This window comes from Bremia lactucae, linkage group LG7 (genome assembly GCF_004359215.1).
Source record: "Bremia lactucae strain SF5 linkage group LG7, whole genome shotgun sequence".
In the NCBI taxonomy this organism is placed as follows: Eukaryota; Oomycota; class Peronosporomycetes; order Peronosporales; family Peronosporaceae; genus Bremia; species Bremia lactucae.
In genome coordinates this window covers 2,167,682-2,182,957 of record NC_090616.1, presented here as the reverse complement: position 1 = coordinate 2,182,957, position 15,276 = coordinate 2,167,682, and the positions used below count along the sequence as shown (strand labels likewise).

General features: G+C 45.1%; 4 protein-coding genes across 4 annotated transcripts; 3 read left to right on the top strand and 1 right to left on the bottom strand.

Moving 5' to 3' along the window:
* Window positions 1-4: 4 nt before the first annotated feature.
* Window positions 5-4,812, bottom strand: CCR75_007540 (uncharacterized protein; the record flags this gene model as incomplete). Its single annotated transcript, XM_067965599.1, has 2 exons — window positions 5-2,789; window positions 2,885-4,812. 2 exons carry the CDS (start codon window positions 4,810-4,812, stop codon window positions 5-7), a joined length of 4,713 nt encoding a protein of 1,570 aa, XP_067816035.1.
* A 95-nt stretch (window positions 4,813-4,907) lies between these two features.
* Window positions 4,908-5,309, top strand: CCR75_007541 (uncharacterized protein; the record flags this gene model as incomplete). Its single annotated transcript, XM_067965600.1, has 1 exon — window positions 4,908-5,309. One exon carries the CDS (start codon window positions 4,908-4,910, stop codon window positions 5,307-5,309), a length of 402 nt encoding a protein of 133 aa, XP_067816034.1.
* Window positions 5,310-5,359: 50 nt separating this feature from the next.
* On the top strand, window positions 5,360-5,587 carry CCR75_007542 (uncharacterized protein; the record flags this gene model as incomplete). The annotated part of the gene is made up of 1 exon (XM_067965601.1): window positions 5,360-5,587. The coding sequence occupies one exon, from the start codon at window positions 5,360-5,362 to the stop codon at window positions 5,585-5,587; it is 228 nt and encodes a 75-aa protein (XP_067816120.1).
* A 3-nt stretch (window positions 5,588-5,590) lies between these two features.
* CCR75_007543 (uncharacterized protein) lies at window positions 5,591-6,118 on the top strand (the record flags this gene model as incomplete). Its single annotated transcript, XM_067965602.1, has 1 exon — window positions 5,591-6,118. The coding sequence occupies one exon, from the start codon at window positions 5,591-5,593 to the stop codon at window positions 6,116-6,118; it is 528 nt and encodes a 175-aa protein (XP_067816117.1).
* Window positions 6,119-15,276: the final 9,158 nt, after the last annotated feature.

Sequence of the window (15,276 nt, the reverse complement as noted above, 5' to 3'; positions counted from 1 at the left end):
AGCATTACCGACTCGGTGACGTATACATGCTTCGAATATTGCGCAACATTTCAACCGTTTGACGTGCAAGTTGCAACGACTGCGACTGACGTTTTTCCCGCATGCGAGCTGATCGCGGACTATGACTGCAAAGCTCTTGGATCTTCTGCTTTGTGACGGCCATTAATTGGATCACGTCCTTCAACTCGAGTTCATCCCGTGTACACACCTCAGCTTCGTGCAGTTCATCCAGTCGCGTGTCCAAAGCACAACTCGATTTGTCATATCGTAGCTCTTGAGTCGGCGTCGCTATCTCAATACTTTTATGTTTTCTCTCTTCTTCGTCAATGCTTTTCGCATCTGAAGGAAGCTGTTTCGATGCAGAATGGAGCGCAAGTTTCGTAGCTCTGCTAGAAGCCTCTTGAATCAAAATCTGTGTGCGACGTACCGCTGTTGCCAATTGTCGCGTTGTCAAATCCACCACGACTTCACTCGACACGTCTTGACTTGCTACACTCTCGTGACAGCGAATACTCGTGAGTTCATGCTTTAGCGTGTGGTTCGTGACAGCAGACAGCGCGTTCAGATCGTTGCGCATCGCGTACACATCGCTCCAGCGTAACATGAGGGAATCTCGCGTCTGTTTATTCCATGAAGGAATCGCCTCGACACTTGAAAGTAGTGCTGACATTAAATTGCTACCTTCCATATCGTCATCGACTGCGTCATGTTCGAACGACCGTAAAGAGACTTTGCGACTCCAGTACGTTTCAGCAAGACGCTGTTCAATGATTTCATTTGCCACAAGCCCATCAATCGTACTTGTGCCATTGCTTGGTCCTTTTCCCGCAACTCTTGTCCTTACACTACCGTGGCTTCGATCACTATAATACGCGTTGAGCTGTGTCATATGAATATCGTGAAGTTGTTCCGGCTCGTCTAGTAAATGCACGGCCCAAAGCGCTTGTAGATGATTACCATACACGTCGAGAATCTTGAGAATACAAGCCATCGATTTTGTTTCAAACATTACGATCCGGTCGATATTTACAGACGTAAACTCATCAGTCCACGTGAAATCATTCCACAGACACACAATCGTCAAGAGCTCGTCGCAAATGACGCGAAGAAGTCCGTTGCTATCGTGCTCGAAATCAAACGCTAGCGTCTCTACTTCAGAGCAAAATGCAAGTGGAAAGACAGCACTTGAATCCAAATGTTGACTTTGAAAGACACTTGTCTGATCGTGACGCTTATACAAACTCTCACGATAATTGTATCCCCAAATATCCACGAAAAGAAGAAGCTCGGGGAAAAACTCAAACGTATCATGCAAGAGCTCTTGTGGTACTTCCTTAGCACTGTTTGGCTGCTGTAAAACGTGTTGGTGCGGTACTTCGAGCTTCAATTTGGATTTGTACACACTCATCTTGCGTTCAAAGTGAGATCGATTCAACGCTGTCGATAGCGAGTCTACTTCTTTGCACGTTCCATGGCCCTTGACACAATACAGGTGCGATATGAACGAGTGCAATTGCATTCCAAAGAGATGGACCTTTCGAATCATAGAATTCAATTTTCGACGATTACAAATCGTTTCTCCACTCCTACGAGCGAGCGAGTACGCGACAATGTCAAACGATTTAATGCGCGACCCAATTTGAGACACCAGCTTTCGTTCCCACTTGATCGCTGACACCCCACGACAGCCAAATTCACACATAAGAGACGATGCTGAAGATGAGAACGTCAAAGCTTCTTTGGATGGTGTCGCTGGGCGTAAATAATAGTAAGGATCACCTTTCGAGATTTCATCCAACAGGTTTTTATGCATCGCCCTCATCACGTATGTTGGTGGGTCACACGACGTCACTCGAGCCATAAGAGACCGAATGTGCGGTGGCAGCTCTTGAGACCAGAGCAAAGAAGCTTCTTCTTTGACTTTGAAAGTGCTTTGATTTGATAGAACATGCGGCTCGGTGCTGTCTTGATCGTCGTCGCAAGTCGGAGCTGCCGACGCATTCTCCTCAATCCAATCATTATCTTCCCAGTCCATTCCACCTGTGTCGTCCTCACTCTTGTCTTGATTTTGTTGAGCAGATACGGTAAGCGCCGTAGAGAAGGCGCTATTTGAAAACTTGGAAGGCCTAGTCGCTTCTTCATTGTTAGTATGCTCCCAATTTCGAAACGTCGGCTCTTCCGTTGCAAGAATACGTTCCAATTCAGTCTGCAAAGCGGCAATCTGTTTCCCCGTCGACTGTCCACATGTACGTAGCAGACTCTCCATAAACTGATCAAGCTTTACTAAAAGCGTGTGTTTGCTAGTGTCGTGAAGCTCGCATGACTGGAAACTGATCTTGTATTGAAGATCCTGCACAATGTTGCACAATACTTCGAGTCTTCGGTGATACTCGCTGCTTTTTTTCAATTGATAATATTTGTCTTTTTGGCCTGACAACGATGTTTTCACCTTCACGAACTCGGCTTCGATGTTGCTTACTCGCCCTAACGATGCAATCACGTGATTATTTATCCGAATGGTATCTGTAATGACATGGTCAGCTGAGATGAAGATCTCCGACCTAGATTTAGAAGGCTGCGAATGAGTAGGACTAATATCTTGCAGGACGTTACTTTCGCGAGCTGGTAATAGTTCGTGCGGATCTTTGCGATTACTCACATTGCTTTCAGATGGTTCCGTAGATTCCAGTAAATTACTCGTCGCATTCTCCACGTCGAACGAAAGTGTGCTCTCGGCGTTCTTCGTAGCAATGGATGACACGCTATCAACACAATTGTCCAATTCGTTCCTATTTAAAGAAAAATGGCGTCAGTATTGATATGTTAACGAACAGACACACGTGCATCAAGATGAATAGTCAGTAAACCTCATGTCAGGACAAACCTCTGTGGCGATCCAGCGTCCATCCTTTTAATCGATTTCAGAGGCACAGTTTGTAACACAGGTTCATCAAATACGCGACCTTGTCTTTCATCGACAACCTCTTCGTCACGCGAAGACAGACCCGCGTCTTTAGAAACGTAGCATCTCTGGTCTAAAGTCAAGTCTTGTGTCGGGCTGGCTCTAATCGAGCTAGTGGCATGAATTACAACCTCAAACGTACTGTCCGTCTGCGTACAATTATTGCTAAGGGTCTCCGGAGTTTCACCGTCCTCGACCACATGCCCAAAGTTATAATCACATGAACTAGAAACCGTCGAACCATTTTCCGTCGAGACTTCAACTTGATTTGAACAATTTGCCTGGAGTGGATAAGGCTCCGAGCTAACAATATCATCGTCACTTGGATCAGTAAGATGCGAGCTAGAGATATCAGCGCGCTCGCGATTTTGCCTGTCAAAGTTGTGGTCATCATGCTTGTAAAACGAGCTGTCTTGAGTACCACGATGCCGTTTGCAATTCTGTGGGTACGTTTGCTCTGCAAAACTACTCCAATGTTCGGAACTGACACTATCAAATCGATTCCGATGCACAATCCGTGGGCGATACCGTGCACCATATTCATACGCCATCTCCTCGTCTTCACTCATCAAAATGTCGTCATCATCCTCCAAAGCTTCATATTCATACATAAGTGGCGGTCGAGGCCGATAGATCAATGGTGGCGGTAGTCCGTTGCGAGAAACTTTGCTAAGCGGGCGCTTAAGACTTCGTCGAGGACGCATACGCTGGTGTAACTCTTCATTATCAAGACTTTGCATGGATTTGCCGCCTCTTGCAGACTCCTGAGTGAGATCAATGGTAGTGTCATCGTGTGACAAATCTCCGTCAAGAAAAGCATCACTGTTCTCATTTATATTCAAATTGTGCTTTGAATTGAAAGCAAGCGGACTATAGTGCGCGTCATAATCACGACGAATGCGCTGAGTCGACATCCGACCATGTGGCGAAAGAGGTGTTTTCCTTGTATACTCATACGCGTAATCCGGATACGTATGCGGCATATACCGCCGACGGCGTGGGACAAATTGCCTCATTGTTCGCCCTCTTTGCTGCAGGTATAATGCTTCAGCCTTAAAAGAATCGCCATGTTGACTCGTTTGTACAAGAAAGTCACGCTTATTATCGATCTCCCCATCGTTTTCTTCCACATACCTTGGCCGCTCGTGATACTTTCGGACGACATGACGAGAATTGTATCCATGCTGCATGGAAGCGCTATGCCACTCGTCCTCCACGTCGTCATCCACGTACATACCATCAAAAAAATGTCCACTCGTAGACGCTATTGCAGCCTCTGTGGCATCAATATCTGTCCATTGCGACGACATTCGATCACGACGTTGTCTAGCACTGCCTCTTGGCTCATAATACGGCTCTCTCCAGGCTTCCACCTCGATTTCCTCGCGTGGTCGACCCACTCTTGCCTTCTTCTGTAAATACACTTGTACTTTATCGATTAATCGCTGTAATTGCCGTGTGGCTTCATCTAACATCTCCCGACTCTCGCCCGAAAGTAGGAAATTCATATCAAAGATAGAGCTTGGTGGCAACCGCTGTGAGTCCTCAGGTGACAAGGCACAATGCTTGATTCTACAGCCCGTTATATTCATAATGAAGTAGATATTGTGACCCCTACGCTCGCTGAAGAGGTACGGAACGAGCGTAGTAGGATGCACGTTCGTTGTGAAGCGCACAGTGCGCATGCGTGGTGCCACTCGTCGCTTCCTCTCAGCATTAAGTCTTGCCTTTTTCAGAGGCTGCGCGTATTTTCGATAAGGAGGAGCTTGCGCGACGTCGTGAGGTGGTGGTAGAGTGTCCGCACGGGACGCCGCCATGATTTTCTCTAGATTTTGTTGGCCCGGGTACATTTGACTATCACTTTTGATTCCTTAAATTCACAAAAGTTACAACTAATGTTCCAAAATTCTCTATCAAACTACCGCGGTTTTCTGCTACTTCATAAATGACGCTGGCAAGCGCTTTACCGGTTCATGCTATGAATACTGACGCTCCTATTCAACGAAGATTACGCGTTTACGCAGAAACAAGTGTCGAAAGCGATGGGAAAGGCTTCATGGATCAATACAAAGCTTTAATCTATCAAGTCATAAGATTCTTGCCGCTTTCAAAGGTGGACGTGGTGGCAATTTTGAATCTCGTGATAGATTTGGACTTGTCTTCGAGTAAGGCTTTGGAAAGAAACTGTGCGCAGCTTCAGTATTTGAGTAAACTCGTCAAGAGTTTTAACTCGTTTCACCACGACGACCCTACTTCATTATTTGAGCTATTAGAATTGGAGTATGGTGCTGCTACGATGAAGAAGATGATGGAGTCGGCACGGCATCAGCAAACAACTTTCATATAAGGAACAACAAGTGTGCTTAAAAAATCTCAAAATTGGAAAATGTCAACGCAATGATTCTTGAGATTCCTAAAGATCGCGTGAACGCTCTTACCAATGAAAACCTTGAGAAGCTAAAAGATTTCATAGCAGATATCAGGCCAGATTATCCCAATGAAATATTGCTAGAGATGCTTTCTACCGCGTATGGCGGTGAGAGGAAATTAGCGCGCTACATAGCACAAAAGAAATTGTTCGATACTTTTTTTATGACCCTGAAGTATGATCTAGCTATGAAGTGAATGATGGACAAAGTGCCGCTGGACAAAGTCTGGTCGTATGTCTGCAACGATGGGAAATATGCCCCAACTGATGAAGAAGTAAAAATATTTTCACGCTTGTATGGATATGTCGTTCTTCTCTCGTCAAACAACAAAAAATCGGAAGGGTCGACTAACATTGTTGAATTGAAGCTTGCTCAAGCTTATCGTGTCAACAAAAACATACTTGCACGCGACATGCTATTTCAAATTCGCCTGGCACGTCAATATACGATGAGTGGTGAGTTATTTAAATTGCCTGAGCCGTCATCTTTTCCACTTCAAACAGCATTGCTTAAATTTGAGGAAAATTGCCAAAAACATGACAGTAAACATTCTGTCAAGAAAGATCGTATCAAATTCCTCCGACTGATTTTTCCTGACGACTCATACATGGCTGATACGTTTATTAAGGGCATTAAAAACGGGATAAAGAGGCCAGACGAAGAGGCTTTCGCAACATTCCAGATATTACTGAGTGGACATACAGTTACGACAGTTGCTGCTCCTTAAAAAATCCGACACTATTGAAAGTTTTTGATTGCTTTGGCTCGTACAAATGCATGAATGACTTCGCTTTAAGATTTGTTTGTAGCTGAGTAAAAATCCTAATAAAAACTCACACTATTCAAGTACTCATACATCACTCAGACATCTTTCTGATTAAGGCAGCCGCTACGGCCACAGACAAAATGACTACGCCACAGACACAACTACTACGGCCAAAGTCAAAATTACGACGACCACACACATGACCACAATTTGCCAATTTTACTAGTTAATAATGTTGAGAATGTCATAAATAGAAAAATGGCCAATCAATATCTACAGACAAGCACAGCATTCAATCTAAAATAATCTGAACTGACCGAACATAATTACATTGAAAAAACACGTTTCGAAATAGACACCAGATTCGAACCCATTAATTCTATTGCAAATTTTTACATTTCAACACGAACCGGGCTAGATATCCGCAGCACTCTCAGCAGGCACGAACATAGAGCAGCAGCTGTAACAAGGTGGGTTACCTCTATATTTATGAGAGTAAGCGTAATTGTAACAACTTAGTGTTAATTAGAAATTTATATCGAGAAAACTTTTTGCAGGCCTCAGTAGCATGAAAGACCTGCAAAAAGACTTTTCAATATATGCGTAATTTATTTGTGAGATAGCAAAATGCTTTTAACTGAGAAGTTACGAATAAAAGCCGATATGAATTGTGTTGCGGAGCTACCTTGCTCCTAAAGTCAGAGGAAGACTTTCAGACTCAGAGAGTCACTTAGTTCTATTGAACTAATGGGTTTAACAACTCAGGGAGTCGTACAAGCTACCAAAGCTTAAGGAATCCTAGTTCAAGGGATTCAGGGGTTCGTAGAACCAAGTGCAACTAGTGCCCAAGATGATATACCTTAGAAAGGCTTCTGTCTCTTACAGATCAATGCGCAAGCCTTAGGATGGCACTTCACGCATTAAGATCAAAAGGGGAACTGAACATTTATTAATTATTTAAATCTAAAGACCTTACCCTAGCTAATTAAAAAAATAAATTTTGGCCGACAGATTTATATCTGGCGGCGACCACGTTAATCACCTATTTTAAAATTAGATAAAAGAATATTTTACCATAAAGTAAATGTACCACAACAACGGTTCTCCAACCGATGTGTGCCCCGTTACACCCTCCCCCATCAGACTGTTGACACCGAGTGACAACATTCGCTTCATTTCCTCTTTGAGGATGGAACCTAAACAGCTAACCGTTTGGTTGTGTTTTCCATTCCTTTGTCTAATGACAATCAAGCGTGAGTCACAGACTCTGAGCACCTTCCTCGACGATGAGGGAATGGTGGACTTTGAAAGTCACTCTCAATCAGAGGACGAGGAAAACGAGCGGCGTTCGCTCACGCCTTCTCCTCCGGACGAACGTCGGCGAGCCCCGAATCCGTTCTCAGAACGTAGTGTCGCTGATGTCTTAACTGCATTGAGCAGGACACGGGACCCTGAGTCCAACATTATTACGAATCCACTTGATGAAGAGCAAGAGCAGATAATCCTCATAGAGGAAAGAGCTCGTCGTCGAGCTGCCGAAATAGCGAAAGCCAAGGCTCATAGTGACTATAGATTCACTCCGCTTAGGGCGGACGAGCGTCTCAAAGAGATATCGGGTCACAGCTTGGCCATCTGGATCTCTGGTGACCCGGCGAGGACGCCGGAGGAAATCGCTTCTCACGACGCTCTTCATGAGCAATACCTTACTCTGAAGGTAATGATGCGAAGCCAGTATCTGACGCGTTTACGTGATCAAGCCCGTGGGGCTTCGGTGACCTCCATGAGGGAAAATCCGATCGTTTTGTTTCCAAACGAAACAGGAACTGAAAACGAAGTCTCATTTTCGAAATGGGTTCACCGGCCCGCAAACTCCGTAATATCTGGAATATCAGAGAGTCTGCGGATAGATGTGATGTTCGTTTGGAACGGAAGCTTCGCTTCGACTTTGCTAAGCTTAAGGCCAAAGGCCAGTTACGTTCGGCATTTATGCCACAAAACGAAGTAAGGCCTAGCCAATATTTCAGTGCTTCATTTGACCGTACAACCAAGGATCGAAGCCGCACTGAGGCTTTAGATCCACGTAATCCCGCGATTAGTGGTGGGAAGCGTCGTTTGACGCGAGTTGACCCTGATCTTGGCGCTCAAAAACGTCACCGGCGTACAGGCAATCTTGCCGAAAAGGTACCTCGAACCCTTAAGAGTTTTCAGAAGAGGGGCACCCTAGCCACTTCACCAGATACTGGTATTGACCCTCACGACGACGTCGCTTTAAAAGTTTTTCCACATGAAACTGGAGGATCCCCTGCGCATCAAGCAGCGCGGGAGGGGGCCGAAATTTCGGCAGAAGCATTTGATGCTCTACGGCACGAGGTGCAACTTCTTCATGAGGTCCTTGCTCGGGTTGAGAGCTCTTTTGACGCGGTTCGGTACCGTCTTTCGACACTGGAGTGTCAGCTAGTTTCGTTTAGAGGGCCAACTAAACATCCTGGTGAGGATACAGCAATCTGCGGCACGACCGCCTGTCTCGGCGCAAGCGCCTTCAAGTCCACGTGGGAAGGGTCTCGATATGGCTTAAGCAAGCCAAAGTAAAATACTGGGTGTGTGCGCAGCTTGCTGGAGAGGTTTTGCGTACAAGCTAGGCCCTTCTTGGCCACGACTGTAAAAATGGTCCAATAAAGCGCGGGCGCAAATTATTCTTGAAGACCGCGGAAACCAAGTTGGTAGGTAGGTTTAAGCGTTTAGTAAAACTCGGTCTCCGAACATATAAGAATTAATACAGCTTCTGCCTTTGGCATCCGCTTGTTCTTTTTGTCTGTCTTGGCTATTAGCCATCGTATCCCTTACATGTCTTAAGACACTAAATCGCGTCGCGAGAAACTCGCTTACTTGTTTACGAACGGTAACAGGGCTGATATCAGCAAGCCTATCGGCCAATTCTCTCCCACCAAGCCCTGAACCACGCAGTGGTATTGTTAACGGAGCGCACGGGTGGGTAAGACCGTTTATATAAAACGGAGTATAGCCTGTAGAGGCATCAACAGCGTTATTTAACGCGAATTCCACTACTGGTAGTATTGAGCTCCAGCGCTTTGGTGTCTGAGCACACACGCTGCGTAAAACGTCTTTAATGACGCGATTGACACGTTTGGTTTAATCATCGGTTTTTGCGGATGGTCCGCAGTGGACAAATCCAATCTGGTGCCAAGCACTCGGAAAATTGATTTCCAGAATTTACCCGTGAAAACGGGGATCCGAATCAGATACAATTGCCACAGGCAAACCATGTTGTCGAAACCCGCGATCGATAGACAGCTTAGCTGTACCCCCTCTATCAATGGAATCCGGCACGGCCGCTAAGTGAGCCATTTTGCTCAAACGGTCAACAAAGACCACTATACCGGAGTTACCGGCTGAATCTTTCGGCAGCCCAAAACCAAAATACATACTAATGGACTCCCAGCATCCTATGAGGACGGGAAGACTCGCCAGCGGCGCAGCAGCATGTGCCGAGGGTTTAACCCATTGGCACGTTTCGCATGTGCGAACATATGTGCTGACCCATTTATAATGTTTGGACCACCAATAACTCTGGCTGATAGAGCCGTAGGTCTTTCTCTACCGAGATGACCACCAAGGACAGTATCGTATGCCTCATAGAGATCCGGTACTTCAAATCCTCATCATGAGGAACAACGACACGCGGAGGGTCCGCGATGTCTTTGCAATAAAGCAACAGGTTGTTATCGATAGAAAATCAATGTAAACTTGCACGCAAACGTGCCGGTAATTTAATACCCGAATCCAAGTTCTTTAAGCCTCCTAGCAGAGCTACACACTGTTCATCCTTGGCGTAAGCCGAACGGATTAATTCAGGAATAGGTGACGAGATAGTCGTTGCATGAGAACCTCATAATCCGGCCTGCGTTATAACGCATCGGCCAAAGCATTTTGCTTGCCGAATTTTTTTTTCACCTCGAAGTTTTATTCCGCAAAAAAGGATGGCCATCGGGCCATTCTCTGTGAGAGATGAGGTGACTTAGTCGCCGTGCGTAACGACGCATGATCTATATAAATCACAAACGGCTTAGAGCCGAGCAGATGAGCTCTGAATTTGACGAGAGCATACTTCATAGCAAGTAGCTCTTTGTCATGAACTGGGTACTTCTTTTTCGCAGCTTTGAGCTGTCTAGACTTGAACGCAATGACACGTTCATGCCGTCACTATTTGTTTGTAACAGAGCACTTCCAATAACAAAATTCGATGCGTCACAGACAACACTGACAGGCCAATTTTGATTTGGCAGTCCCAGAATCGGGGCATGGATAAGTCTATCCTTTACTGCTTGAAAGGCATTATGCTCTGGGTAAGTCCATCACCAATCTGTATCCTTTTTAAGGAGATTTGATAATGGCCTAGCCATATCAGAGTATTTTTCGCTAAATTTGTGTAAATAATTGGCGAGACCCAACCAATTCAGCAAATTCATTTGATTTTTAGGAACATGCCAATCTTCTATGGCTTTTACCTTAGCGGGATCCGCTCTGAGGCCTCGCTTTTCAATAAAGCACCCTAAAAGAATTTCTTCTGCGCTAAAAATGCATTTAGATGCATTGGCATATAGTTCATTTGTGCGCATACACTCAAGCACAGCTCGCAAATGATCAAATTGGTTTTTCATATCCGACCGAACCTGATCCGCACGACTATGGACAAAAATGTCATCAAAATAAGTCGGTGCATAACCTCGATGAGGGCGGAACAGTTGCATCACAAGACGATTAAATATTGCCGGGGCATTAGAAAGCCCTTGTGGCATAACCAACCACTCCCATAGCATACTGCCTGTGCTGCTAACCGCTGTAAGCGGGATAACGCTAGTTCGCATGACCATCGACTCCGTCAAGTGCACTGTACATTGTACATCCCACCACATTGTTCTGAACATCCGTTCTAGGAATAACGTTTTGTGCTGGTATAGAGGCAGCATTCAGCTTATTATAAGCATGTACAATGCGTTATTTACCCTTTTGCTTTTTGACACAAAATTTTGGTGTCGAATGGGGAAATTTGCTCTCGGGGTACCATTCCCGCCTCGTACTTAGCACGAAAGAAATCGTTAATGACGTCACACTGTTCCCTTGATAAAGGCCGCTGTCGTGTGACACAGTATTGACCAAGTCAATTTCATGACGGACACCTCTATCCGCAGGTAAAACAGATGGTGGATTGGTATATACCACATCTTGGAATACCTTGATCCACACATAAAGTGGATCCGTAGGATCTTTAAGGATCAATGACTCACTCCGCGCACTTAATGCAGCTTTTGTATCATCCAGGACGGGCCAGGACAGCTTCGTCCAGAAGTGACGATGAGTTTTACTCAATCATAGGTCGAATGACTACCATCTAAGATAGGTCGTTAGCCCTTAAGGCTCGGCCGCACTCATCAATAGACATTTCGTCTACTGCAGAAGAGCATGTTACGAAGGGATTGCCGCAAGGCTAACTTCTGCCTCGATGCTACCGGTTACACCATTACAAGCGTATTCAATTCCTTACTCAAATCACTTTGCGAGGGTATAGACCCTTCGCGTCTCGCCAGCCTTGGAGTAGAGACAATACGCCTCTTAGAGGCTGGGACATTCACGTCTTCAAATTTTCAGCCTGTATGGGATCTATACCAGAGCTGGTGTCTACTTCGACATCCGACAAGGAATTAGGTAACTCAGCTTCCTTGTCCAGCGACCGTTTACGTGTCATTTCACGTGCATTAAAAGGGTTTGACCCGAAATGCCATGGCGAACCGCCAATTATGTCACTACTGACACTCAGCATGATGCCACCTCGGCCGACCACGGTGGACTTAGACTTGCCACTCCACGTATCTCAGGGATATAACACCCTTGATGACTCGGTCTTAGGCCAACAATGCTTTTAGCATTTAGTGAATCGTTTTTAAAACAATTGCTACTCGACGGAATACGTGCCATTCCAACTCCTTTTTCTGAGTTAAGCCCAAAATAAATGTTTTCAACATTGGATTTAGTAACTCAGATATTACAATGTCTAACACACTGATAAATTTAGTCAGTCATATGCGCCAATAGCGCTTTTGTCTCCTAGCAAAGGTGGGCTCATGACTTCTCAGAAATTTGCTTGGAACATTGCGCGTGGTGCCTAAGGTCTTAGACCTCCAATCGATCCGTGACTCATGGCGTTTAATCCAGGCCATACCAAGGATGGGATCATATCTCGAATTCGATTAAGGACGAGGCAGCGTTCCATACTGTCAAAGTCCAGAAACTTCTTGCCTAAATTCAAGAAACTTTAGGAGCAGTGACACGAGTCCCAGTCGCTAAGCGAGCAGTGATTGTATCACTTTCATGCGCTTTAAGTCCCCAACGCATTAGTTTCCCTCAAGCGAAAGACGTCAAGCATAAGTGCAAGACGCTCCTGAGTCAATTATAATTGACCACGGCTTATCAAAACCCTTTACAGTCGCTAAAGCGACTAGCAGCCAGGCTTGTACTCTCACCGATCTAATTGGGGCTAGATTCTATTTATTCTCACCTCCTAGAGTTTTAACAGAGCCTAGGTCTTCCCCAGTAGAGCGGTTTTCACCTACATGGTATCGACGTTTTCCGCACCGTACCAGATTTCTGGTATAGGTCGGAATTGGTGCTATTTTGAGCTTTACGAGTATTTTGTAGGGGACAGGCCGGACGTAAATGTTTCGTGCTTCCGCACATACAACATCTACAAATGATTTCATGCTGTTCCACTGCTTGAAGTGCCTTTTCTCCCTCCTCAACGAGGCGTAGATCCATGAATTCCGGTCTATTAGACGGTACCAATGTGCTCGAAGAGCTTGTTCGGTAAATAGGCGGGCTAACGCGAGCAGACTTAAAGACGAACTCAGCGCGTAGCGCTATGGCAATTGCGTCTTCGAAAGTAGCTGGATGGGGTCGTAATAATTCCGAACGGTCAACGCCTTCATTGAGAAACCCCAAAAAAATTTACGATAGTTGCTTCTTGCATCGGGCCTTGAAGCATAGATGCAATGAGTGTTCTCAACTCCTGGGCATGGTCCTCTAGGGCTCGTTTACCCTGTCGAGTCGCTATGAGCCGTGATCGTATGCGTAAAGCCTAATCAGGCGGTGCAAACATGCTGGTCATTTGCTGAATTACCGAATCCCATGAGAAAAAAAAGCGTCGTCTATGGACGCTGCACGAGAGTGCCCACTCCATGGCTCTATCTTCGAGGTACAGAGATATACCGAGTTGGCATAGATGCCGCAAGGGTGATCCTGAACCTGGCCGATCGGGGAGGATTCGTACGCATGAAGGTTTCAACCCTTGCATGCAAAACCTCTGGTCCCTGAATATACTGAACTTTACATATTCAAGCCCAAATAAAGTTTTGAGCTTGTCATACGCTATGCCCTGCGCTTCTATAAGTTTTGAGACCTCTTCCATTTCAGTGAAGGCTTAGTCTTATAAAGACTCAGAGATTGACTACTAGTGCTACCAGATGTAGCGGAGCTTCTTCGCTGCTAAAGATAGAGGAAGACTTTTAGACTTCAAGATCAAAAGGAAAACTCAGCATTTTTAATTTTAATTTAAATTCAAAACCTTACCGTAGCTAATTCAAAATAGATTTCGGCCGCCAGATATATATCTGGCGGCGACTACATTTGTTACCCATAATAAATGGAATTTAAGTAATTAATTATTTTAAAATAGAATAAAAGGGTATTTACCCATAAAGTAAATGTACCACAACAACGGTTCTCCAACCGATGTGTGCCCCATTACAATAAAGGTACCACAAAACGGTTCTCCAACCAATGTGTGCCTCATTACAGAGGCAGTCAAAAACACGTCGATTTGGGCGAGCGCGCGTGAACAGGCACAACCGCGTCTCCGATTGCGCATAAAATGCAACGTCAACATTTGATGATATTCCATATGTCTAACGTTAACTCCATTTTGTTCGGTATTGAGGTTTCGACCTCCAAGCGGTACGGAACCGTACATTCGACCAGCACCATTTGTTGGACACACTGCTGAGCTTTATAGGAACGTTATTTAAGTTGTATATGGCATAAGCGGCCACTATAGTAATTTGATAAGGCCTTTCGGTGCGCGTGCTGCTCTTCGAGTAACGCCAAATAGGCAGCCTCCGCATGTGTGATTAGCTGTACTCGAAAAGGCGGGACCAAGCCAGACCCATTCTTAGACCCGGCTTTGATATTGTCGATTACCAGATCAGGAGCAAGCCTGGTATGAGCGAGCGTTAAAATTTTACGCATACGCCAACTGCTGACGCTAACCTAAATGTAGTGATAGCGTAAACGACTTTCAGTAGACAGCGAAGGCCTAAATGATACCTGCATCTTCCTACGATGTTCCGCTGTAAATATATGCTGCAGCGAGTGTACGCTCGAAATTATGCTCGACCTCTAAAATTAAAATTGCGTGGGCTAAAATTTAAGCTTCATTGTAAGGGTGGTCGATTTGGCTATTTTCGCCTCGCGAACCAGACTCAAGATTTTTATTGATCTTCCTATCTGATGAATTTTAATTAAACGATAAATGCTCAGGACTCAATTCAGGCATCAGTAAACTGCAAGCGGGCACGTCGTAATGCGGCCACGCTCTACTTATACACACACCATAGCACAGCGAGGAGGCGGTTTAACCAGCTTCTTTTGCGTGCAGTGAGGTAGTTGCGGTGGGCGCGTTAGCGACTTCACCTAACGCACTAAGTACTTTGATTAAGTGTCTTCACGGGAGCGGTAATCCGGCTCGTGCTAAATAGTTCCGCTTACCATTTTTGGTAGGTGTGTGGACTTCTTAGATGGACTTTTGGGTAATCAAACCAAAGGAAGTTGGAGGCAATAACAGGTCTGGGATGCCCTTAGATGTTCTGGGCCGCACGCATGCTACGACGGGGTGTATCGTTACATAAAATTAACACTTATAAATAGTTTATTAATATATTATCTAAAAGGTAGAGAATATTTGGAGAATATTACTTACATAGTAATGTTCAGAAATCTTATCCATAAATAGGTATAGGCCATTATATCTATTTATCCACCACGACCTGATT